The sequence below is a fragment of the Camelus ferus genome, chromosome 2 (assembly GCF_009834535.1).
Source record: "Camelus ferus isolate YT-003-E chromosome 2, BCGSAC_Cfer_1.0, whole genome shotgun sequence".
NCBI lineage: Eukaryota > Metazoa > Chordata > Mammalia > Artiodactyla > Camelidae > Camelus > Camelus ferus.
In genome coordinates, this window is record NC_045697.1 from 76050402 (window position 1) to 76075577 (window position 25176).

Below are 25176 nucleotides of genomic sequence, written 5' to 3' on the forward strand. Positions count from 1 at the left end.
TCACTCTGTGTCATAAAAACACAGCAGAGGAGCAAGCGAGGGGGACTTGAGTGGGCTGTGGCCGAGGCCCGAGTCTAACCTCCTATCCCTGCTCTTCACTTGATGGACAGGCTTTTATTACTGATCAGTTTCTAAGATCCAGAAGAGCCAATCAGTGTGTTGCTACAACTCCCCCCCACCGCCCCCCCAAAAAAAGTAACACTTAAATATTTATTTCTGTCACTTCCTACACCACTTTGTTGGATGTTCTTGTTACTCCTGAAAAGAGTATAGTGGCAGTTTTAGGCAGTTATAACTTGGTTCATATACATTAAGAAAACTGAGAGATAATTTCAAATGAATATGAAACCTTTATAACAAGTAGGTCCCCTGGACATAATAGACATTTTTCCCTGGTTCAAGTTTAGGTCTAAATGAAGAAGAATTGGAGAGGTTCCAGAGGATAGTAATGAAAATGATTAAAGGACCGATGATGAAAGGTTCAAGGAATTGGGATTACTTAGCCTGGAGAAGAGAAATTTGAGGGGTGATTTAATGGCAATCTTCAAGTGCAGTATGTGGAGGGTTATTACAAGTATGGTAGCCAGCTGTTCCCCAGCTGTATTGAAGGTTGGAAAAAGGAAATGGAACTAGAATTTCAGCAAGAGACAGAAGCTAGACCAGCAGTATGAGTGGTTCTCAAACTAGCTCAATGGATTGTGGAAACTTTGTGGAAGACCATGAAATATTGATGTTTTAAACTTAAAATGCATAGTTTTTGCTACATCCAATAGCTCTATTTTAGTATAACAAAAGCTTGATTTAAGGGAGAATTACGAAGTACAAACTCAAAACTGGGAAAATGTTGATTCTGGGGAGATGTGTGGGTGTTAAAGTGCAGGGACACCTTGGTTTGGGGAGCCCAGCGGGAGAAGCAGTGAGCTCTGACCAGAGGGCACCGGCACACCTGCAGAGGTGTGAGGGCGGATGGCTGGAGCCCGGGAGGCTGTCTGGGTGCTCAGGAAGGAAGAGAATCACTACTGTCTGAGTTCTGGTGACCCTCTTCCTCCCTTTGGCCTGATTTCTATCTCCACCTGTGAGAAGAGGAGACAGGGGTCCAGGTGGTACAAGTACCTCTGAGGACGGCATGGCTAGGAGATGGGGAGGGTGTTGGCTGGCCCCTGGAGACAGCCGCACCCTCTCACGTGGACACGCCAGCTCTGCCTGTGGATTGAGTTCACTGTTACCAACTGCAGATTGTCAGGAACTTCACTCTTTAAAAAAAAAAAAAAGACTTTTTTTTTTTTTAAATGTTTTATTACAAAGCTTCTTTTAAAAAATGCTCAGCACGTTAACTCAAACTGGAATGACAAACATTAGATGACAGTTTTGGGCAAAGGCTGTGCCTTGCTATTAAAAAAAAAAATCAATGCTCATTTTAACAACTGGCATAAAATCCCACTAATTGGCTAATAAAAACAGATACAAATACAGAACATTTAAAGTAATAACAATTCAAGTGCTGGGCTTTTTACAACAAGGGGGTGAGAAGGAAAGAAATGAAAATTCACTGCAAACTGGTCTGTTGAAAGTATCTGTTAAGGTTTATCATTAAAAAAAAAGATCATAAGAAAAATAAAATGAAAGAGGATTGCCAGCTGCTACCCACAGAGTGGACTGGCTGTTGCATTTATGTAGCTCTACTGGACACCTTACAAAGACGGAGAGGCCACTATTTGTTATAGGTCATTCACAGAGAAGCCACTTGGCAGACAAGATATCACTCAAAAAAAAAAAAAAAGCTTCTTTTCATTTCATTTTTATTTCAAACATTTCCAGATCTTTGAATTTTACTTAAAAGCTCATAGCTAGCAAAATATACAACAAAAAAATTAAAACTAAAAAGTGTAAATTAAAAAAATTCAAGTTTAAAAAAAAGAAGCAAACATACAATTGATCCTTTTGCACTGTTAAATAAAAGCTTTAGGAGAAGAGAAAGAAAAATGAAGACAGAAACAAGGAGGGAACTCTTCCACAAGTTCCCCGCGGGGATGCTGCTGGCTGTGCTGGCTGCCACTCGGTTGCTCGGGGCAGGCAAAGGTAGCCAAGTTACTGTCCTTGCCAGAAGGTTACAGGTATGGATGCAGGATGCTCTGGGAAGTGCACGGCAGAGATGAGGGGAGAAAAGCTGCTCAGCTGACCCTGGGCCTGCTAGCATTCTCATGTGCTTTGTCATTTTTCTTTTAAAAAAAACCTTCTGTCCTTTATTGTGGAACTTGGCTCTTGCAGTAGATGAAAGGGAGTTTGTCAGTGATTGTCTTTATGGGTCAGCGTCTCTAGCAGTGACCTCAGGGTGAAGTGGGTGTCAATTCTCCTTTGGGGTGGACTGGGCAAGCCATGGAGACAGTCTGGGTTTTCAACAAGCTTCCATCTCCAGAAGAGGTCCCGGGGTCGCTGCCTTGGCTTTGCACGTTGGGAATGAGCTTCGTTTTCCACCTCAAGAAGGAACAAATAAAATGCTGTTAATGTGAATTTGCCACAAACCTTTACAGATTTTAACCTCTACTGCATACAGCACATGTCTTAAGATCTCTGCATTTAATGAATCCACTTTTTTGATTTGGTGATGGCTAAAACAGACTGCCCCACGGCAGCCCCCAATCCTCAGACTACGTTAGAGAAGACGTGTACTGTTATTGAAATGTTTAGTTTGTTTCCAGGTTCATGTGCATGTATGTACAGGGTTACCATGTGAAATACAGCTGATACTCTGGATCATGGTTAAAGAAAAGCGTTCGTTTGAGAAACATCAGGAAGGAATGGCCAAACGTGAATTGTAATGGTGGGCAATGTCCAGATCAGGGAAAGATCTGTCATTCTGAAGTGTTTGGTCTTTTTAGTCCACTGTGGGGAGCCGTTGTATGAACTTACACGAGACTGAACCGTGCTCAGGCTAGCCGGTGCCCCACATGCTCTTGCTGCCAGCCCCAGGAGTCAGGGACGCTCTCTGTCCGCTCGTATTCAGTCTGAGGTGCATAAGCCTCTCCAGTTTTACTTCAGACTTTTCAATTCTCAAGATTTTTTTCCTTCGTAACACCTAAGATCTCTAATGTTCACTTTGGAATGTACACTCACCAAATATTTAAAGGTATTGCTGGTGATAATAGCGTCCAGAAAGGAGATTCCCTAAATCCCCAAAGCTGTAATAACCTTGAGATTTAGAGAAGTGACTAAAAATAAAACATTGTACAAGATGAGAGAGACAGGAGAGAGCACATCGCAGAGTCCACTCCTTCTCTAAGGAGCGCATCCTCCTCCCCTGCGCCTTGTGCAGCTGCAGGGGAGCTCCGCTCTGCCTGGGGCCCCGGCAGCCTCAGACCAGTCTCAGCGCTTTGTGCTTGTGGTGTCCTTGTTACCAGCAGACGTCTCCTTTACAAAGTTAATTCCAAATAGTAGAGTGTGTTCCTTTATGCTTTTTATTTAAGTATAAGGGAACTTTGAGAAATAAAAGGAAGCTCTGAAATAGTTTAACAATGAAAACTAAACTCTGGATGGTGACTTACAGTCTACAAAGTGCTGTTCAGAGAAGAGCGATCTGTGGCCGGGAGCCGTGAGGATGGCTCAGCCGGTGCGTCTAAGGGGCAGCGCGCGGTGAGCCCCTCACAGTGAGCTCTGCTGCAAGTTAGCATTCTGATTATCACTGCAGCTACCCCCAGTGTTGTCCCTCAAAATGACTGCTGACCAGAAGTGCGAAGAAAGTGTCTGTTTACCCGGGTGGCTACTGAACAAACAAACCCAGCAAAAACAAAATGGGAGAAAATCAGCCAGAGCGTTGTCAGCGCGAAGGTCGTCAGTGGCAGTTTCAGCTCCTCGTCACTGCAGTATTGACCTTGCCCCTTTGACAGGAAACACACCGGTGCTGTGGCTTTTTAAAATGTAAGCAGAGTATTTCAGATGCTTCACACCGGAGGGCGGAAGAGCTTGGCAGGGCCCTGGCTTTCCAAGGAGGAAGGAGCAGAGCCCAGCTGGTGGGGGTGGGGGGCGCCCGCCCCCTCGCCCTCAGACGCCTCTTCCCACCGTGCTTGTGCGTCACAGAGGGCAGAGGTGGTCAGGGTTGCGCTTGCTGGTGAGGACGGGCCCAGCAGCTGGAGACCACTGCTGTGGTTCAGGAGCAACTGGCCGTTAGCAGCCGGGAGTGTCTGCCGGCTCCCGGGCATCAGCTGTCCCTCTGCTGGGCCCGTCCCCACCGCAGCCTCAGGCACCCTGCGCAGCTCTCCTTGCTCTCCTGCACTTGGCTGTTCAAGTTGTCCTTCCTCCCCAGGGCACCCACAGTGCCGCCTCCTCCCTACTTCTCGAGCTGAGCACAACATCACGATGACTAAACCAGTCCTGGCTGGCCACAGTGGCCATTTATCACAAGGATGATATGTGCTTCCATAGAAAGAATTTTGACATTTCCTAATAAAGCCATTTCTTTCTGTGGTCACGTCTTCCCACTGTTATTTCATTATTTCAGTGTCCCTCTTACAAATCCTCCTGCAATTTGGCTTCAGAGATGCTCCGTACCACTGCCAACCAAAAAGTGACTCCACCCCACCTGGGTTACTCTCCTAAGGTCAAACTGGTATTTAAAGAAATCGGCAAAGAACTGTCTCACTATCAAATGAGGCACCTTGCTTGCACTTGGTTGCTGCTTTAAAATACAGCGTCGTCAGGGCAGACCAGTCTTCCAAATGGGAGAAATGGGGGCCTTCCAATGCAGCTTTACAGATACAAAACAAGTCAAATCAAGATTCTTTTCAAGAAACCACAGGCATGAGGCTCAGGAGACTGGAGACTTCCCACATCTAAGGCTTCACGTGGGGGGCGCGGCCGAGGCTGGGCTGGCCCTGCGAGCCCCAATGCGGCCCAACCCAGTGGTGGAGTCGGTGCAATCAAAGCTGCAATTACTGCTCCCGCTTCAAAGGGGGCCCCGAGTCCCTTCTCACACATGTCAGGCTTGGGCTCCCTCTGCCAGGAGTCACCATGTGGGCCATTTGTTGAGTGTATTTGAAGGAGGCACAAGGCAGTGCCCTACCATCACCATCCAGCCGAAACCCCTGAAGCTCTCCTGGATCAAACTCCAATCTTGATAAAATATCCCACTAACCAGCTGGAACCAGGAACCCAAATGGGCAGAGTCACTTATTAAGAGCCCAGGTGGGAAAAGGAAATCTCGAGATTTCAAGAGGGACCTGTGTCTGGGCACAGACTGAGGCCTTAGGGCTTTTTAGGCCTTGGTTCAGGAGACATGAAGAAGGGGAAAGGGGGAATTTCCTTTGCTGTAACTGGAAGCCGAGTGCTGCCCCAGCCCCCTCCCCCAGGCTGTCCTCCAGCAGGAGGGTCGAGGAAATCAGCCCACTGGTGAGGCCGAGGTCAAGGTGGAAAAGAGGGGGTGGGCGTGTGACTCAGGACCCACTGGGGCAGCAGGGACTGTGCAGGCCAAGCGGGAGCAGCAGAGCTGCCAAGCCCCCCCCCCCCCACCAACCCGTAGTGTCAGGTCCCATCACTCCTTGTCCAGAGGTGGTGAGGAACCCAACAAGGTGGGTTAGAATAAGAGATCCTCCCCATCCCAAATATTATGAGCAAGGAGCAGGAACTTTAAAGTGTTTTTAGTTATGACATGAAATTTGAGGAGAGAGTACTTAGTTTGTGACAGATGAACAGAGGGAGAGATTTTCATTCCAAAAATCACCTCACAGCAGCACACCACACACTTCATGACAACTGCCTAGGTTTTTCTGCTTCGTCTCGGGGCAAACCGACAGAAGGCTGTGGGGTCAGGGTGGGAACTCTAGCTCAGAGAGGCTCGGGCTCCCAGAGCAGGAAGCAAGCGCGACAAGAGCTGGTCTGGCCCCGTCATTCTAGATGGAACCAAGACATTCAGTCGTCGGTAGCTGGTCTGAGGGTCCCCAAGCCCCTGGTTCCATGTAGGTCTGCTGGTGGGGAGGAAGGAAGGACAATGCCTGCTGAGCACGGCTGTGCCGGGCACGCGTACAATTTCCAGCAATCACACCAGCTCCTATGATTCCAGCCCATTTACAGAGAAGGATGGGGCCGTGTGAGGTGAAAAGCCCTGCCTACGGTCACCCAACCTACAGCTGGCAGGATTCGCTTTTGAGCCCTAAACCCAAATTCTCCCCAGCAGCCCTTGCAGCTAACCGATCACTCATTCTCTTCTCACCTGCCTTGCTTCCATGCACCCATCTGTCCATCACTAGTCAACAGCACAGTTAGCCCTGTGGAGGTGGGCTCCACCTAGACCACTGCCCACCCCAACATACTATGCTCTGTTTGAAAGCAGGATGAGAGAACAAAGGGCATAAGAAATTAACTTTGAAATGCAAATCTCTAAGATTGAAAGTATAACCTATAAGAGCCAACTTCAGCTCCTTGAAAGTAACCTTAGTATCTGAAAAAAAGGAAAAATGGTAACGCGTGGTTAGGAAGGTTAGCGCTGAGTCTTCTTTCTGCAGCTGAGTTAGTCCTTAGTCCCAGCAACCAAGACTAGCCAGTCCCCCAGTCCCCGGGCCACACATTCTGATGCAGGATTCCCAGAACCTGGAGGAAGGGAGGAGGGTCGGTGCTCTGATGGGTGCCTGGGCCTGGGCTTGGATCTGGGTTACACAGGCCGAGGCTCGGTCACTGAGTCTGCAGTTTCTTCCCCTGTGGGCATTCAGAATGGATTAGGAGCAGTGAAAGCAGACCTTGGTGAAGTTGAGATGACGCTGAGGCAGGCCTGTAACTATTAATAAATTGCTCTAGGGGAGTTTCTCCTTCTGATCAGCCCTGTGTGTCTCCTGTGTGAGGATGCACGTCTCGCTGGCAGGCCAGGCCTCCCAGTGCGGGTCTCACCCACTGGGTGCTCACCTCCGCTAGAGACACTGGGAAGTGCCCTTGAGGAAGGTTCTGAATAAGGGGCCTCAAAATCCACTGTAACTCTGCACACTGAAGTGCTTCAGGAGGATAGTCACTGTGGAGACTCATCTACCCACTTCCAAATTCTGTATTCAACTCACTTTTCTCTCTACAAGTTCTCCTACATTGAAGATCCCAACTTCAGCTTCTAAAAGCAAGGCAACAGAATTAGTGCACACCATTTTTTTTTTCCGAACCAAGGATGTCCAATGTCATACCTGTGTCTGTGTACGAGTCCATGTGTCTAAGTACGGGTGGCCCAGGGAGGTTACAGTGTGTTGTGGGCTCAGAGCAGGAGCTCTGGGAACAGACAGTCTGCAGCTGGGTTTGAACCCTGACCTCCATCATACTACTTGGGGTATCCCGTGCAAGTTACTTAAACTTACCAAACATAAGTCGCTACACCTTACAAAGCATGTTGAGGGGCTGAAAGGAGGCAATTCGTGTGACAGGCGTGGCGAGTGCCTGGCATCTGATAGGGCACAGGGAGTGGAGACTTGAGTCAAAGAGGGACAGAAGAACAGACCCAGGTCTGGACACCAGCCAGCTGGCCCCGGACGAGTTACTGACGTTTCCTTGCCCCTCAGTCGGGCAGAGATTCCTCCCCGTACAGGGCTGCCGTGGGAGCGGGATTTAAGGCCTCCAGGAGAGCGCCTGGGACAGACTACGGTCCAGAAACGACAGTCCACTTCCCTTGTTCCAATCTCACACAACATGTGCAGGGTAAAGGCAAGATTCATTCTACTTACAGGACTTCTGGTGGAAAATTAAGACCAATAGAGAATACTGTAAAACCTTTCTTACGAAATATTGTAAAATATCTCATAAAACAGTGTCCCCAGAAACACAATGATAGCTAAGAAAAGTAATCCCAAGAGGGCAACAGAAAATTTGGTGTTATATTTACAGAGAATGTGTATAAAAATTGAAAAAACCTCAGGTTCGATTTGACTTAAAACTGAAGCAAGAAAGTGGGCAGTACGGTTTGACTGAAATGCTCCCATTTTCCCCGCATTCTGTCAGAAGAACACAGTGACTCCCTCAGGGCTCACAGCCATTCTAAGCTGGATCCCCATTCTTCTGGGTGTGTCACCTGGCAGCTTTACTCTTAGGGACACAGTGGAGGAAATGGAAGTACTCACAGGAGTATCAAGAAATTCACATTAAAAAAACCCCACATGTGCCCTTCTTAACAGAGTGCCCTTCATACCCCAACTCAGACTCCATTTGCTTTTAATTTATGTATTATTCAAATACGCTTTGTTTTCTGGTTCCCAAATCTACAAAATGGATCAAAAGGAACATATTTACTACTTTAGGGAAGGGTACCAGCCCAGGCAGAACAGAAAAAATAATAAACTAGGAAAAGCAGATTTTTAAAACTCTCACATTATTTGAGATCATTTAGAACAGTGTCAAACAGCATCAGTTCTTTGTTGCCATACACCGTACGGTACATCGTACACGCTACAGAACAATGGCGCGAGGTATAAAGAAATAGTTAATTTAGATGTAGTCTTGAAGAAAGAGGTGCATCCAAAAGAGTTAAAATTAAAAATTATATGTTTTGACACTTAAAGAGGTAAATCTTGAGTTCTCTGGGAAACTCCATCATCTGGAAGAATAATTCTGTTCCAGATTGCTCAGTGAGAAAACCATTCTATTGAACCAAATTTGTCCAAAATAGATGTTTTTCTAATTCCATGAACTATTCTTAAGTGCACTGATCTGAACTGCACTTCACGGGCTTTCATGAACAATACTAAATATTATGTGTCTCAAGAGCAACGAGCCTCCCCCTTCCCTTCCTCGCCAGAGATTTTTAATGGCACATGGTCACTCTTGCTAGTCAAGGGTCCAGTTTCCTGTTTCTGTTTGCCAAAGCAACTTAAACACAATTCTAGCTCTTCTGACCATTCAAGAGGGAAAAAGGATTGATGGAAAAGATGCTGCAGCACAGCAGAAATTTTAAAAGCTTTCACCACAAGTCTGATCCTCTCCTGGCTTTGTCACTAACGCACAGCTGCCTAGATAGAATCACCTGCCTGCTAATCTAACAGGCGCTGCCGCCAGCTAGTCAGTGAGCTGTGGTGGACATCTGGGCTGCAGCCTGCCTCTGGATCATCCCCATGCCAGCACGCCTGCAGTGGGAGCAGGGAGCCCCCGGCAGTCGCTCTGTACTGTGTGACCATCTCCTCTGGCCGTGGTTGGTTACGGACTGGGGTAGAATTCTGACCTAAGCTGGGCTAGCCAGTGTCCCTTCTCTGCAATTTGCAATAATCATCTCTTTGGGAGATGGACACGTGGAACAAAGAACTGAGGAGGCCAATCTACAGAAGGGAAGATGGGATTTGGGGGGAAGAGGCGGATAGAAGAGGCAGGAAAAGCACTTGGACAGTTTTCCAAGACCACCTCCCAGAATTCTCCTTCGCCTACTGGCACTTCTGTCTTTACCTTCCACAAGATGCTCCTGTATCCTTAACATAGAGCTCCTTAAGCTGGCGCGGGTTGTTTGTGCTCCTTGTGATCAAAAGGCTCCCATCACAAGAGTGCACATGAGGCACTGGAGAACAGTTAGAGCCAAGCACCTGCAGTCCACACACAGTGCCGTTACAGAGTCATCTCGACTTAGGACAGTGTGACCAGGACCGCCTTGCTGTCAATGTCTGAACTTCCCTTACTGAGTATTCTCACTACTGAGTCCCTAGTAAGGACACTGTAGTCAAGTGTCACTGTTGTGTGAATTCTCTACAGATTTTCTACTAATCTGTGACAGGTTTAGCGAGGGTTTGTGGACAAACACAGAGGGGAGGCAAGGGGAGGCCAACAACTCAGACAGACCCCCATGCCCTAGGCAGAGTACACCTGTGATCCAGACAGGACAGACGACTCGCCTGCAGTCCTTTCCATCAGGATCTGACTGACGGGCAGACGGTCCTGCACTGGGCTGGGCCTCCGTTCAGAGGCGGCTCCGGCGGAGCTCTGGGACAGCGCTGAGCCGGGTGCAGGTGGCCGTGCCCCAGCTGGTCTCCCTGATCTGGGCGCCTCCCAGGCTCCCTTCCCCATAGTGCTGAGCCTCCACCGTCTCCTGTTTGGTTAGTGGCAATTCTAGGCCATGGGCTCCGTAAGTGCTTGACACACTTAGTCCCAAAGCATGTGACAAAAAAAGATGAAAAATGTAAAACGGGTTATTTTTTCACCTTCTCATTTTTATTTCGAGACTTTGGACAAGCCTACCAATTTCTCTAGGTGCTTCCAACTTTATCACTTAAGTGCTTGGCTTTGCTTCCTAACTAGACGTGCCAACCTGGGAACAAATGCCCAGAGGCTCACTGATACTTAACGTGGTAGCTGACTATATCTGTGCTCAGAGCAAAGGTGAGACAAATGTGTCACACTTGCCAGGGCGAGCTTCACGAACTATATGAAATAAGTGTTTCTCTCAAGGAGACTACAGAAAATATTTAGACCACTCCCTGACTCAAGAGGACAGGGCTAATTCTCGTGCATCAGGCAAGGCTCCTGGAAGACCTTCAGGGTCACAGTCCTCAGCACTAATCCTGAAGAGGACTCTGGTCCAATCAAATGGAAAGCTGAAAATTTTTGTTGTTTTAATTTAAAGATTAAATCCAAACACCACACAGTTAACCACTGCATTCTGTACTGGACTAGAAATTACCTCTCCTACACACTTCTTGGCCCAGGGAAATAAAGGCTAAACTTTTTATTTAGTAAAAAACACATTTTAATTTCTCAGTTCAGCAAATGTACAAGGTAAAGATTATTCCAAAGCCAAAAACATAGTGTATAGGAATAATATGAGTGCTGTGGGTATCTGTATCCATGTGTATCTCAGTGTGTTTAACCAGAGGTTTTTTGGTTTTTTTTAAAAAATAGCTTGTTTCTACTTTTAAATTAGCTCTTTGAGTTACGCTATTTCACTGTATTTCCTTTGATTATATAAGAGTATCTTTTCAATCTCTAACATTTTAAGATGGTAGGCTTTTTATGCTTTGCTAAATTAAGTATTAGTAAACCAATTTGTGGAACTGTTTTTAAGTTAGTAAACTCAGAATAATTCTCTCCAGCTTTTCAAAAATTTAATTCTTTGCTTCTTTAATTACTTATTGAATCTTAAGTCAGGAAGAAAGGGAAGTTTAGTATTTGATAATCTCTGACTCCTGACAAACTCTTGAGACGTTACATATTTCAAATCAGATGTATACTAAATACTGGAAACTCATAGCAACTTGATCACTGTTCTATCAAACCCAAGATGACTGGACAGCTCACATGTTACCTACTCCAGGAAGCCTTCCTTGATCTCACTCTCGATTACATACTTCTTGTTCTTTTTTTTTTAACACCATACACTGTATGTACTTTCTTCATAGCATAAAACATATTATTTTATAAGTAGCCATTTGTATGCCTGCATCTTCTTAAACTGGGAGCTCCCCTGGGAAGGAACAGGGTCCGTTTAGCAAGTAACCCCCACTGCCTAAAGCAGTTCTTGACCTGGAGGAGTACACTTCACTGGATGTTTGCAGAGTGAATGAACAAATGATTGGCGTTTATGATACTGGCCTTCCAGCTAGACACAGAAGAAGGTGTGCAGTCTCACAGCTTGAGGTCCTGGGCTCCCAGCATGACCACAAGGGACAAGCTAGTCCAGATTCTCCCTTATGAATCTGAATTTCTTAGAAGACCGTAGAGTTTGGGGATCACCTCTAACTTGGGGGAGTGTCTTTTATGGATCCCACTTTAATTATCCTAAAATCTGTTGCAAGGTGTTGAGACTGGGTTAACGCTCATTTCTCTGTTTCACCTGACTTCACCAGTGCGAATATTCTTACACAATGGTCAAAAGCAGAAACACAGGGAGACAGACGGCGGTGAGACCAACTACATAACAGGCCAATTTCTACGCTGGGCTGTGGAGGCAACTGCAGTGGCATTTCCCACCAACAGAATGGAAGTATTAAGCCAAACTTTTATCTTATAAGGAGCAGAAACACAAGTTTTCAGAGGGCTGTTTTGTTCATGGAGGAGAGTCTTTTCCTTATTAGTGGGATTTTTCCCTGTGGCGCACTGTCCCACACTAGTTCAGAGTTAACCAGAGTTCTCTAGCATTTCAGCTACAATGTGGACGTCTAAGCTCAAAGATCTTTTCAGTTTAATAGGAATTTTCTTTAAGGACACCAGGATACCATTAAGTTTCACTGTACACAGAGAAACCCTCCCCAAAATCTTCACATTGGAGTCACAGCATCTTCCCTGCCCGGGCACTACGTTCCGTTAGCTTTCCCTTCCTGAAGGGAGGGCGGTGACTTTTGAACTTCCCCTCAGAACTGAAAGTGAGCCCTGTCAGATTTCACGTCACACTATTTGCAGGATCAATTCTAATCAAACATTTTATCTGTCTTCAGCTTCTTGCTAAGGTGAAGCCAGTACTCATGTGACCAAGGTCTGGCAAACGTGACCACATCAGTGGAGAGTGAAACCCCCCAAACCAAAGGCAGCACTCGTTCTGGGGAGGCAGGGCTGATCTACTCAGAAGCTGAAGAACAAGCACATTGTGGACAAGTCATTTTCCAGATCATACAGGTGCCTTAACGGTTAGAGCCACTGAGACCTAGAATGAGGACTACATGTTAGTAAACGTACAAGAGGCCCGAGTCCCTTTAGTAACACTGGGAGGCAGTGCAGCGTGCGGAAGCAAAGCAGACAGGGGAGCTGAGAGGCCAGACAGGGCCCTTCCACTCTGGCCCGAAGAACCGGAGTCTCCAGGGTTAAACCAGCTGCCCCAGCCACGCAGCGCGCATAGAGGGCTAATCTGAGTGCCTGGGTGGCCTTGCTCCTAGTCTGAGCTCCTCCTACACCACGATGCTCTGTCAGGCTGGTCTTTCGTTTCTATGCCACTGCTCTGTCCCAGAACAGCACAGAGAACACCCTCCAGAGGTAACAGCCGGTAATTACTGAGCCTCACCTCCTCAGAGGGACTTTCCTGACCATCAACCTAAAGCCAGACCCTCAAGTCACTCCCTGCTTTATTTCTATTACAGACATATACTTTCCTGTATTTTTAATTTTAAGACTTCCAGGTCTTACAGAACTAACTGGCATTTATTAGGTGCTCACTAAATGCTGAGTAATGACTGAACAAGTCAACTACTACACATATAGGAGTTTCTGAATTCCTAAAACAAAGGGGTGGGGAGACAGCAGGGATAGTATCATTCCCAATTTACTGAAATCTTCATGAATGCAAATCTGAGCTCCTCTCTGCTTAGTAATTCTTATCAAATGACTGCCAGTGCTGCTGTCTAAAATAGGATAGTGTGGAGGACAGAACTTCAAAGGCCGTATGACTGATCCAGCAATGAGACGGGAGAGGAACACTGGAGACTCTGATTAAGTGCAGCCCAGCTGGCTGAAGCCTCACCGGCCACTGGTGAGAATGTTTTTCTTTGGTGGGGGGGCTTTGTTTTGTTTTTCTGGGACAGGGTAGAGGGGACACCTTGACCTTTAGAAAAAAACAAGTAAGTGACAGGAAAGCACAATGATCACTATGACATTTTTTAAAAAGAGATACCTGGGACACATTCTAGGATAGAAACGCACTCAGCCTGACTGATCTAAAAGACTATATAACGTTCATCATTAAGGACAGAAAACCAAGTAGCAAACTGAAGTGTAGAATTTTTGTGTTATTTTTAATAGAAACAGTTTTAAAGATTTTGGTGCAAACAGCAGACAGTAAATGAGTGAATGTTGGTCCTCAGCACATTGCGTTTACCAGGGTTTTCCACTCAAGAGGCAGAGCATAAAAGGGCTGCTGTCTGTACCTGAATGCTCAGAAATTCAAAGGACAACAGTCTTAAAAAAATGCAAAAAAAGTACAAAAGCATGTGCTTGCTACTAGAATTACTTCTAGTAATTCTAACTCCATGAGCAACTAGGGGCAGGGCCTGTGCTCAGAGGGGCCCTCAATTAATAGCTGTTAAAAGCTGAATTAAATGTGAACGCCATCTGAGGTCCTTTTCTGATCCCTTGTTCGGTCACCTATGTGAAGGGTTGATCCTCTTTCCACCGGGAGGAAAGCTTGCCTCTCAGCATTAGTTTGGAAGACTTCTGATACCACAAAACCACAAAGATGAAATTTTGAATGAAGATCAGGAAAGGTTCACAGAGGAGGGGGAGCAGCTGAGTAAGGTCCTGGTGTGGGTGGAAGGAGGAAGGGAGGCCACATATGCCAGATAAAGAACCAGAGGTGGGAGGTGTTACTGGTCCCGTTTTACAGGTGGAACATGAAGATTAAAAAGCTCAAGCAGATCGTCCTGGCGAACAGCTGATTTCTATTTGGTACCCACAATCTCTGCAGGCTCCTCTGGGAAGGTCTGTTCAAATTTCAGCATCAGAATTAGTTCTAAAAGCTTAAGTGGTCGTCTGGTTCAAGTCAAGAACCAAGTGACCCGCAGGCTAGTGCTCTCCTCCTTAGAAACACCGCGCAGATCTATCCTGTTCTGAGGCCCAGGAAACGGCTTTCCGAGCACCAGGGCAGCGCATGCAGCAGCCCCAGTCATCTTGGGGGATGGCAAATAATTTTGTTTGGACTGAGAACAGGACTCCTAGGGCCTGGCTGGAGGCAGGAGAGGGCAGAGGCAGACCCACACTAACGTGTCTGCACTTTGTCCTGCAGACAGAGGGAAGCACTGACCAGCTCTAAGTCGGGAAGTGACCCAATCAGTTCGTGTTTCAGCAAATCCCTCAGGGAGGGACACAGAGGATGAACTGGCAGAAAGGAAGTCTGGAGGCAGGACAATTATCCAAAGGGATTACAATAATCCAGATGGAAAGTTTGAGCACCTGAGCTGGGGCTGTGGCACCAATGAGGGTGAGTGGAAAAGATTTCAGACAGACCCAAAAGCTAGAGCTGACAGCACTGGGATGCGGGCTCCTAGAGAGAACAGAAGGAGCAGAGCCTCTGAGAGGAACTGTCCCCGGGAGAAGGTGTACACACGTGAGTTCCAAGCTGAGCAAACACTGCAGCAATTTACAAAGCCAGGTTCCCACCAGCGTTGGTGGTCAAAAGTAAAATAACTACAATAAAAAGAAATGAAATAAATACTACCTACAAAGATGAGAGTGAGATCTAACCATGGTTACCAGTAAAGACCTTTACAGCAGAATACAGTCAATTAAGTCCCCACGCCATATTTTTAAATAATAGAAAAAATTAAGCATCTCTATTTTTCTTATTACTTTTAAGTCTCTATTTATCATCTCAATTGAGAAGTCTCTACAGAGTAAAAGCTTCTGAGTCCTGGGCTAGTCTGGGCCTGAGCTCCTCAAATGCAGCCCCAGGTCTGTGGAGTAAGATAGTGTTTTGCCGGTTTTTGTTGCCTGTCTGGTTTTTAGCAGGCAGATTTGCCACTGGTCAGTAAGGAATGGCTGACAAGTTAGGGGAATGGGAATGGAGAAAGATTAAAGGGGCAAAAGAGGGGAGAAGAGAGATACGCATACTATGTTGCAGACACATAGCCGGTATAAAAACCATCAGATGTTTGAAAGCGCTGATTGGATTTTGGTGGAGTTTCCTCTTTAAAAGAGCAATGCTGAATTGCATCAGTATGAGCAAGAAGATTCACAAGCAAGTGCCTCTGTTTATAACTAACGTCAGCAGTAGGACCAGAGAGTCGTTCTTACCATGTTTCAGATGTAGGCAGCTGTCATTCTTGGACCTGTACCTGCAGAAAATTGTGTCTTTAACAAATTTTTACTGAAGCGGTTTTTGTACATTCCAAACACGTAGTAGCTACAACATCACGTGGACTTGTTTGCTTTACTTTTTATGGTTCTTATACCAGCCATTTTTATTTGTGCAGTACAAGTGGAGGCCTTATTTTTAATGCAAGAAAACGGGGAAATAAATAGGGCCTCATGGTTTGATGCCTTGAATTAATGTACAGGAAAGATAAACCCTACCATGTTTTACATTTTTAAATAACCCCAAATCACAGAAACAATTCTCAAGGGGACACAAAGTGGTATATTACAGAATCATCATAAGAAACTGTATTGTAAGCAGTTACGCAGAGAGAGGAACAGAAGTGTTAAAGCAAAGAGAACATGGACAATAAAAAACAAAACCAAAAAACAACCACAGCTAACAACCGGGATTCCAGGTCACAGGGTCTGGGAAAGGAGTTTTCAGATGTACCTTCACATAGTCACGTTTAAAAGAAAGGTCTTTTCAACATTTTTAAAGAATTTAGGAAGAAAAGCAGAGTTACAGAATCACACGTTACAGCTGAAGAATAAAGCACTGTGTAGAAAGGTGTCGACTACTTTAAAAGGTGTTTGTCAGAAGCATGAGAATTGACTGGAAAGTCACATGGTGCCTACCTGATGTAGATTCCTGCAGTTTCTCTCTCTTCCTCTTCTTTTTCTTACCCTGCAAGAAGACAGGCACATCGTCATGTTAGAGACTGTATTGTGAATGGGATACAAAGGACAGGCAGTTGGTCAACCAAGAGGTCAAGTTGCCTCATTATCTCCCCACCTGTACCTAGAAGCAGAGAGCAAAAGAGCGAGCGAGAATTCTTCTCTGTGACCCTTGTCTCTACCACTTCATATTTAACATGGTTAGTGCGGACGCTAGCAGTGGTCTCATACACACATTAGGTTAATGATGTCCTAGGGCTGTGGCCACAGAACCCCCTTCAAGGAAAGCCCACTTAAGCAGGCATTCCTTTTATTTCTAACCACCAAACTTAGAGCCCACCTCTGGTAGTGTTCATGATAAATCTCCCTTCCTGTGGATTCCACCATCTAATTAAAAGTCCATAATGTTAACTGAGGACCCTTGGCCCCCAGGGCATAGGCATGATAACAAAGGGCAGCAGTAGAAATGTTCAGGCAGAACCTGAGAAAACTCAAAAAGATAATTTTGAAGACATTTCTGGCAGTTAAGAATCTTGTTCCTAAAACAGACACAATAACATGAATGTGCCTCATTTCAAAATCATCTTAATCACAATTTTACAATGTTTGGTCCCATGGTCGTTTCAAACAAGTGTAACAGAACACATATCACATCCAATATCTCTATCTTATGTCTGCAGTGATAACCACATTAACCAATAACAAAAAATAAAACCATAAGATTATATTGAGTATACTGTGGGAATATATTTAAGTATATATTTTCAGCACCTCGAAGTATTTTTTCTTCATGTCACATGACCGGACCATTGAGGCTTTATGTCTTTGGCAAGTTGACTGAAACTGTTCTCACAAACACTAAGGCAAACAGCAGATACTAGTGACCTTGGGAAGCAGCATGTCAAAAATATGGAGTGGTCTTCAAGAGTATTAAGGCACGCCAGGAGGAGGGCAGCGGACAGAGGGAGAGCACGCTTCTCACGGGCACTGCTGTCTTCCTTTCAAATACAGTGACTGTGCTTTTCAGAAGGTGCAATAAGGTTCCATGTGTCTAGAACCTTCATCCTCATTTTCTCCTCCTAGCTCCCATTTGCCCTTCAAGACTCATCTCAAGTGTCATTTGCTCCAGGAGCCTTCTATGCGTCACCCTGCCGCACCCCCAGGCAGAGCTCATCACTGTAACCTAGCTCCTCACAGGCACCATGACGGGCTGCGTCCCGGGGCCCCTCTCCACATGGCTGTCAGCTCACACGCGCACCGCCCGTGTCTCAGCACGTCTCTGCCACTCAGACGTGCCTGGGGCACGCGACTGTGGCCGGAGGTGTCCGGCTGATGCTGCCTTTATGAGGGGCTATATTCTAGATATAAACCAGTGCTTCAAGACAACTTACATTTAAGGTAGACAAAAGGACCTAAGGAGTCTGGATATGTCAACTTACACAAAAACAAAATTCATGTGTGGTAAACATGCACAAAATTTTCATTAAAATTATATATAGTCCAGGGGTTTTCAGCACTACATTTAAAAGCTCTAAGGGTGGTGGTGGTGGTGGTGGTGGGGAGTATAGCTCAGTGGTAGAGTGTGTGCTTAGCATGCATGAGGTCCTAAGTTCAATCCCCAGTACGTCCATTTAAAAAATAAACCTAATTACCCTCCCCAAACAAAAACAAAAAACTAAATAAGAGCTCTAAGTAGTTGGCTGATCTCACCTGAGAAAATACATGCACTGTTGATTTATGAAAACTTCTGTTATGAAAAATGAAAGTTATAAAAACAAATTGAAGTTATAAAATCTATGATGCCATAGAATAGGGCATTTTCATATTAAACCATTGAGATACATATTTAATACGCTCTCAGTGAGCACATGAGGATAGCATCCTGACAAATAAATGCTAGTATCTCATTTACAAGATACAGAGCATGTACCTTGTTTGGACTCTATTCCTGTACCCTTATTTTAAAAACACACTAATATCTTTAGCTAAAGTGCTACCATTTGATTGACTTTTGTTTGCCTTAGTAATTAAGAGGCTTATTTTGATTATTATCAAAACTGTATATAACAAAGCTGGATTTCCCCTCCATTCAAAGGGATCCTAAAATCAAGTTATGCAATTTCCTTTAAAAGTTTTAAAAAGGAAAATCTTTAAGGGTAAAGTCACATTACACTGGTTTTCTTTAAAACTACTTTCTTCCCACTCTCCACATGGAGAAAAGGGGAAAGAATGAGAGAGAGATAGAGAGAGGTGTTTATCTCTTTTTAAAAGTAAAGCTCACTCCTTTCCTTAAGGGTCAGAAATAGAAACTTCAGCATGCAATGCTCAGTCTATGCAGATTCACAGCACAGCAAAGCTCTCCCAGGCATCAAAGAAGGAAGCCATTCTCCCTTAGAAGACAACACCGACCAGGTCCAACAGACCCAGGACAGGGTTTGAGGAGGCCACTTCTGAAACCCTTCAGGTAGGGGACTGACTGATCTTCCCACTTAAAGGGCACCGCAGAGGCTCTATCCACATAATGCTAATTACTGCCCAGAGAACAGAAGCCCAGTTCAGGGAGAAAACTCAACTAAAGCAGTGTTCCTAAGAAGGCCGTGGAAGACTGAGCTGGTCTGCCTGGAGGAGGGAACGTGCACAGATTGTGAAGTCAGGGGGCCTGGGTGTCACCTGCAGTTTAGCCACTACTTGGCCCTGGACAAATTACTCAATCTCTGGGCCTTTCCATTTCCCTCATCTGTAAAATGTAATGCTACTTATGCCACTGGTTTATTATAAGAATTAGAAAATAACAGCGTTTAAGACAGTTCTTGACAATCGGCATATGGTAGTTATTAAGTAACCAAAACAACAATCCAGGAGAGCTGACGAACCTGCTGCTCACAAGTGACAAACAGCAGGACCCTTACTTCCACGTCACAATTGTACATCCAGCGTTTAAGCTCCAAATCCTGACCAGTAGTGACTCAGAGCACGTTACGGGAAACGAATGTATTCCAAAAGTCTAGGTGCCTCGTTACATGGGATGTATGATCTCGCACATGCAGCCCCGTGGACCCTCTACAGCAAGGGCCACACACTAACTGACGTATTGACTTACTTATGGCTTCACCTCGCCCTCTTTAAAAGGGACAATTCCATTTCACATGAAGACTGTCCTGGCTGGCACTCTGAATGCTAGTCTCACAAGGAACATGAAAATGATCTTCAGTTTTTAAAATTAAGAGCCTAAATAATCAAAATCACTCCTCTCTATACAATATGATAAAACTAATATCATTTATATTTTTTCTCAGAAAGTGTTTGCTGTATCAAGACTACATGAGTAAGATGTTCAGTAATATAAATGATGTGGGTTTTTTTGCCAATAAAATCAGTACAACTTAAAAAATATGATAATACCTACTCCATCTGAATAAAATATATAATAGACATCAGGGTGCATTAATATGAAACAAACAAATTTTTTTATCTAGTTCTGAGTAGTCTACGGCAAAACGGTCATTTAAATACATTGTAAAAGAACTGTAAAATAATATAATCATTTTGGAAAGCAATTTGATGGTATGTATCAAGAACCTTTAAAATATTTATCTCCTTTACTCAACAATCACCAGTTGAATCTATCCTACAAAAATAAGTCCTAGATATAGAAAAAACTGTTATGCAGTTAGTTCATTGCAGGATTATTTCTGATTATAAAAAAAGTAGGAAGAAAATGTCTAAAAGCAGGAAAAAAATAAGTAAATTGTGACATTCACTCAATGAAATATTGTATAGAATATTTATATATCTGTATATCTGAATATTTGTATTGTATAGAAATATTGTATAGAATTGTATTGTTAACACTGATGTATAGAAACACTATGTCACAACAGAAAAATGCATATTATATGAGCAAGCAGCACAACACAAAAGTGTGTATACACTCACCCACCAACTCACCCACTTATATCCAAGTGAAAAATAAAAACACATGCATAGAAAAAATACTGAAAGGTAGTGTAATTAGTTATTACTATGCTGCCTTCACATGATAAGATTATGGGCTTTTAATAAGACCTTTTTTTACCAACACTTTAATATAAAGTATTTACGGGGGGATTAAAAAATTTTACTTAAAAAAATTCAGTAGCACTTATAGCCAATAAAAAAAATTATGACAGCTCAAAGCTTTCAAAATTCAATAGATCCATGAAATCTTTATTATAAAGTTCATTAACTTTCAAAAATAGGAAACAGCGCCAGCATTAGATATACCCTACAACACACTTCCTTGAAAAGAGCAAGAAAGAGCACTAGTGAGGGGAGAGCGGCTGGTGGGCGGGAGGCACTTACGTAGTTGTCTCTGGCCGACCAGCCTGGGTAGAGCTGCATGTGGAGCTGTCTCTCCTTCCGTGCTAATTCATAATATTTAGCCTGTTCTTCACGGGAGAGGGCGTGCCACTGAAACATAGAGGGGAAGAGGGAAAATCAAGTAAAAGCAAAATAGTAACAGTATTACATAGTCCATATTTTAAACACTGAAGAATAAAAATATTAAGCATATAAACTTTGATTTATTTTTAAATGGCAGAACCACGTGTTGCCGAAATCCAGCTGGAGTCTGGTGGCTGGAGTGAGACTCAAACTTTGGTTTCTCTATCCTGTTCTCATATTACATGAAACCTGTAGTGTGAAATGGCCTGTCACTCACCCCTTCTCTTCTCCAACACAAATGGAAGTGAATGTTCACTCGTGAGACTCAACACCCAACGTGGCCCTTTTTCATAGATTGTAGCATAGGCCAACACCGGAGCCCAAGCATCATTTATTTACGCAAATAAGCTCATGTCCAAAGGTTTCTTCCACACGGATACATCCTGGCCCTCTCTGTCATATGAATAGTCTGAAACCTTCATCACATGATGCTGTCTATAGCAGCAGAAGTCAGTCTGCCTCAGTCTCTTCACCCTCCCCTCACACTTATTTAAACACTCATTGTTCAAAGGGAAGAACACTCATAACACTGTACAATCACTCATGCACAGTTTATGGCTATGTTTATAGCTTCCTTCTGATTGAAAGCAAGAAGCAGGATCTAAGTTTATTTTGCTATCTAGAATTTGAGACTTGCAGGTCTAATTTGGAGAATGGAGCAGCTGACTCCCTGCAAACTTTCCATTTCCCTTTATGTGACTGATGTATATCTTACAGAGCAAAACAGCTCATGTAGGCAAGGCACCATCTGGGATCTTCCGCAGCCTGTAATTTGCACTTTGTGTGTTTGCACACAACTTGCCCCACGTCCTCAATGGGCAGTTTTCAAGTACGTTCCCTACTTCCCTTCTCTCTGTCTTCAGAACCCCCGAGAACTGGCTGCACCGTGGGGGACCCGCTGGCCAGAGGTGACAGCACAGAGGCAATGGCTGCAGGAGGAGTGGACCTGAGCCCACACCACGCACACCTGCGTGAGTGTACACACACGCACGCATGCACGCACACTCTAGGTCAGCCTGGCTCCCACTCCAGCTCTCCCAGCCCTGGGGCGTGTTGCTGCCCATTTCTCTTCTTTCCCATTAAAAGCTGAGTGATTCTTTCTCATAGTCTACCCTCCACGTTGATTTTAATTTTGTTCTTGTTTTCAAAAATGATAAATCCAAAAGAAAAGAAAGGTGTAGTTGGATTGGGGGAAGGAAGGAGCAGGAAGGGAGACAGGCTGATGAGAAAGAAAGGCTGCCGTGGCGGAGGCTCCGTCTGTGTCCTCAGCCTGGACGCGGCCCCTAGAGCGCGGCCTCAAGGAGACAACACCTGCTGCTCTTGTCTGTTAAGAGAACCAGAACCTGATCTTGAGAAGAGCAGACAGCGCCCTGGGCTGCACCCACCCTCCCCAAAACTCCGGACGCGGTGGGGGCGGAGTCCATTTCCTTCAGAAAGCTCCGTGGAAGCCAGGGCCTCTGTGTCGGGTAGGGTAAATGATTTCATTTCTAATTGCTTTAGAAGTGCAGACTGTAAAGTTAAGAGCCTAAAGCAAATCAGGTAATGTGCTTTTCTTAAAAAAAAAAAAAAAAGTTGAGGGAGATGAGGTGGCAAGAAAAAAAACTCTGAAAAAGTAACCTGAGTTACCTGAGACACAGTTCTTTGTATCAGCAGAGTAATCACAGTCAAGTCGTACCTTAGAAGCCACTCCTGGGGAGCAGTGGACGTTGAGGCAGGAAAAGTCACACTGCTTCTGTCAACTGACAGCTTTTCTAAATCTGAGTCCTGGACCTGGTGCTAGAGACCATCGCAGGGAGAATAAGCCAAGGTGGGCAGAGTAGAAAATATCAGCCTACACTTTCTTCTTTTTTTTTGAGAAAAGACTGACTATTAACATTTAGACAGTTCTGGTGCTAATGTGATTGGCAAGCAGCAAAGCATTACTAAAAAGGAACAAAAAAGGAGACTAAAGGGAAAAAAGATGTGACCTACTTTGTAAATTTATTCATTTGCTAATCTGTCATATTATTGCAAAATATATTTTATATTTATATATAAGTATATTTTTATAATATAAAAAATTGAGTAATTTAAAGTAAAATTTCATATGATTATGACAGCTTTATAACTTGCTGAGAAAACTGGGAATTGTAAAGAAAACTATCTCCAAAAATACATATGGAGGTTGGGTTTTTTACCCAAACAACCAGTTAAACAAGCAGGAATTTTTCAGTTATAGCAGGAATTTTTCAGTTATAGCAGGAAACAGGTTGACAAGACCCTAGCTAACAAAACTAAGCAAAATTCAAGAGGGAAAAAACAGGCCACAGATTAAACTGTTCACTTGCATTTTCAGTTGCTTTTAGTTCCCTGGCATTTTGAATGCACAAACTCTACTCAGAATAAAACATCGTTTACCAGAGTAAAAGAATAGGTAACATGACGGCATTAAAGTTTTGCATTGAAAACAAAAATAAAGTCTGATACAAACTAGATGGTCCTTCTTTACAGGAATTTCTGAAACACAATTGACTGAAAATGCTTTTCTATCCTTTCTGCTTACTGACAGAAGCAAAATACCCATTTAATTTGAAGAAACTTACACAGTTCCAAGATGTAAAAATTCTAACAATAAATTTCCAATAAATGGACTTTCTCTAATAGCCTGGAAGGTCTGACAAGAAAAAGCTTAAAGTACTATTTATACTGTTATTTATAATACAGAGAAGAAAACTTTGATTCACATGCATATGAATGAACATTTCTATGCCAGAGATATAGCAAAGGTGAATAAAAATCAAAAGATAAAATGTTCCAGGATGAATTTCAGTTCCACTATTAAGAAGTCTAATTATCCCAGCGTAAAACTTCATGATTTTAAAGCCAGGAACTTTAAAGAACTAGCAAGGACTACCCTGCCAGAGGGGAGCTATGAAAGGACAGAAAACCTGATCTTAATCAAAGATCTCAGAGGCCTATAAATAGAAACAGGTGTCCAAATCAAAGACAGAGAGAGACCCCAAATGAGAACCATCCTTGAGGACACATGCTCTGATCTGGGGATTGTTAAGGGAGCTGAGAAAGTAGCAACTGTTGGAAACATGCATTAAAAATAGGAAGCGTACATCTATATCATATCCTTACTTTCCTGAGCAGGAAAATAAATCCCACTGGAGGACCAGGGACCTTTAATTCAAACAAAACAAAACAAAACAAAACAAAACAAACAAAAAAACCCCCCAAAAAACTAAGAGTTTTACACAAGCTGAAATAAGAACCCTTCTTTTCCTCTGACTTCTTTTAAAGGGTCAGGGGAAATGGTCATCAGCCTTTAAGCTTTTAAGGCAGAGTTCTTCAAAGATGATGGGAATCACTCATCTGCAATGATCTCGCTTGGGAAATCATTGTAATTATTGTTATTAAGTGTTTAAGAATCCACAGGGAGATAGAGTATTGTGCACAGGGCACCAAAAGAGCTATAATCTGCCACTGCACCCTACCCCTGAAACCCTGGTGTCCTGCAGATTGGAAATAGCTGCATCCTTATGCTATCCAACAGGAATCGATAATACAAGAACGCCTCCTTTCCTCCATCTGTTCACATGGCCTGGAAATCTCCTGAATGTTTTCTGTTATAAATGCTGAAATGTATTAGGTTTGTAACAAACATGATAAAAATTATCATCAACAGCCAAAACATGATCTCTAAGTCTCACAAAGGTTGTTAAGCCCCTCCTCCTGAATATTCATTTGCAAATCATGAATTTAAGAGGTTGCAAAAACAGATACACAAGGTCCTATTTTAAGAGGCTACCACACATACACGAAGAGCACTGACAAGGGAAGATGAGGCATTTCTGAAATTATAATGCAGTTACAAGAAAAATGTTACTTGAATTAGAAAAATTCAGTTTTCTTCTTCCACCCTTCAGCTACCTAACTAAATAAACCCATCTCAACCCTCAGTACGTACCAGGGAGGACTGACCAGCCTTTGGGCTGGTGGCCGGATAAAGAAATCTAAGAGGGTCTGTTCTAACTGCAGTCCCGTGCCTGGTACTGGACAGGCGCTCAGAACAAGCTCTCAGCGTTGGTGAAAGAAGCAATAAAAGAAAAAGAGAGGGGCAACCCAGAAAGTTGGCACATGTACACTTTAAGAATCAGAGAGCCCATACAAATTCTTCCATTTACAGCTTCAACGTAGAACGATCTGCTTACAGGGGCAGCCACCTCTGCTTGCCAGGGTCTCCAGAAGCGTGGCTGGCCCCGCAAGGCCTTTCTGTAGCCCCCTGAGTGGGCTAAGTGCTCTCCTGCTTTGGCGTCTGCACACGCA

The 25176-nt window shown here is 44.1% G+C and overlaps 1 protein-coding gene across 4 annotated transcripts in view; it reads right to left on the minus strand.

Moving 5' to 3' along the window:
• Window positions 1-1274: 1274 nt before the first annotated feature.
• LEF1 (lymphoid enhancer binding factor 1) overlaps window positions 1275-25176 on the minus strand; it is a 108544-nt gene continuing 84642 nt past the window's right edge. For 2 of the 4 annotated variants that reach the window (XM_006184637.2, XM_006184635.2), the window contains 4 exons: window positions 20725-20832; window positions 16345-16393; window positions 15646-15686; window positions 1275-2475 (listed from right to left, as the gene is read on the minus strand). In XM_006184637.2, the coding sequence (XP_006184699.1) occupies window positions 15652-15686; window positions 16345-16393; window positions 20725-20832 (192 nt within the window). In that variant the 3' untranslated portion in view covers window positions 1275-2475; window positions 15646-15651. The remainder of the gene's footprint in view (window positions 2476-15645; window positions 15687-16344; window positions 16394-20724; window positions 20833-25176) is intronic. The other 2 variants (XM_006184636.2, XM_014559203.2) reach the window with 1 other exon arrangement.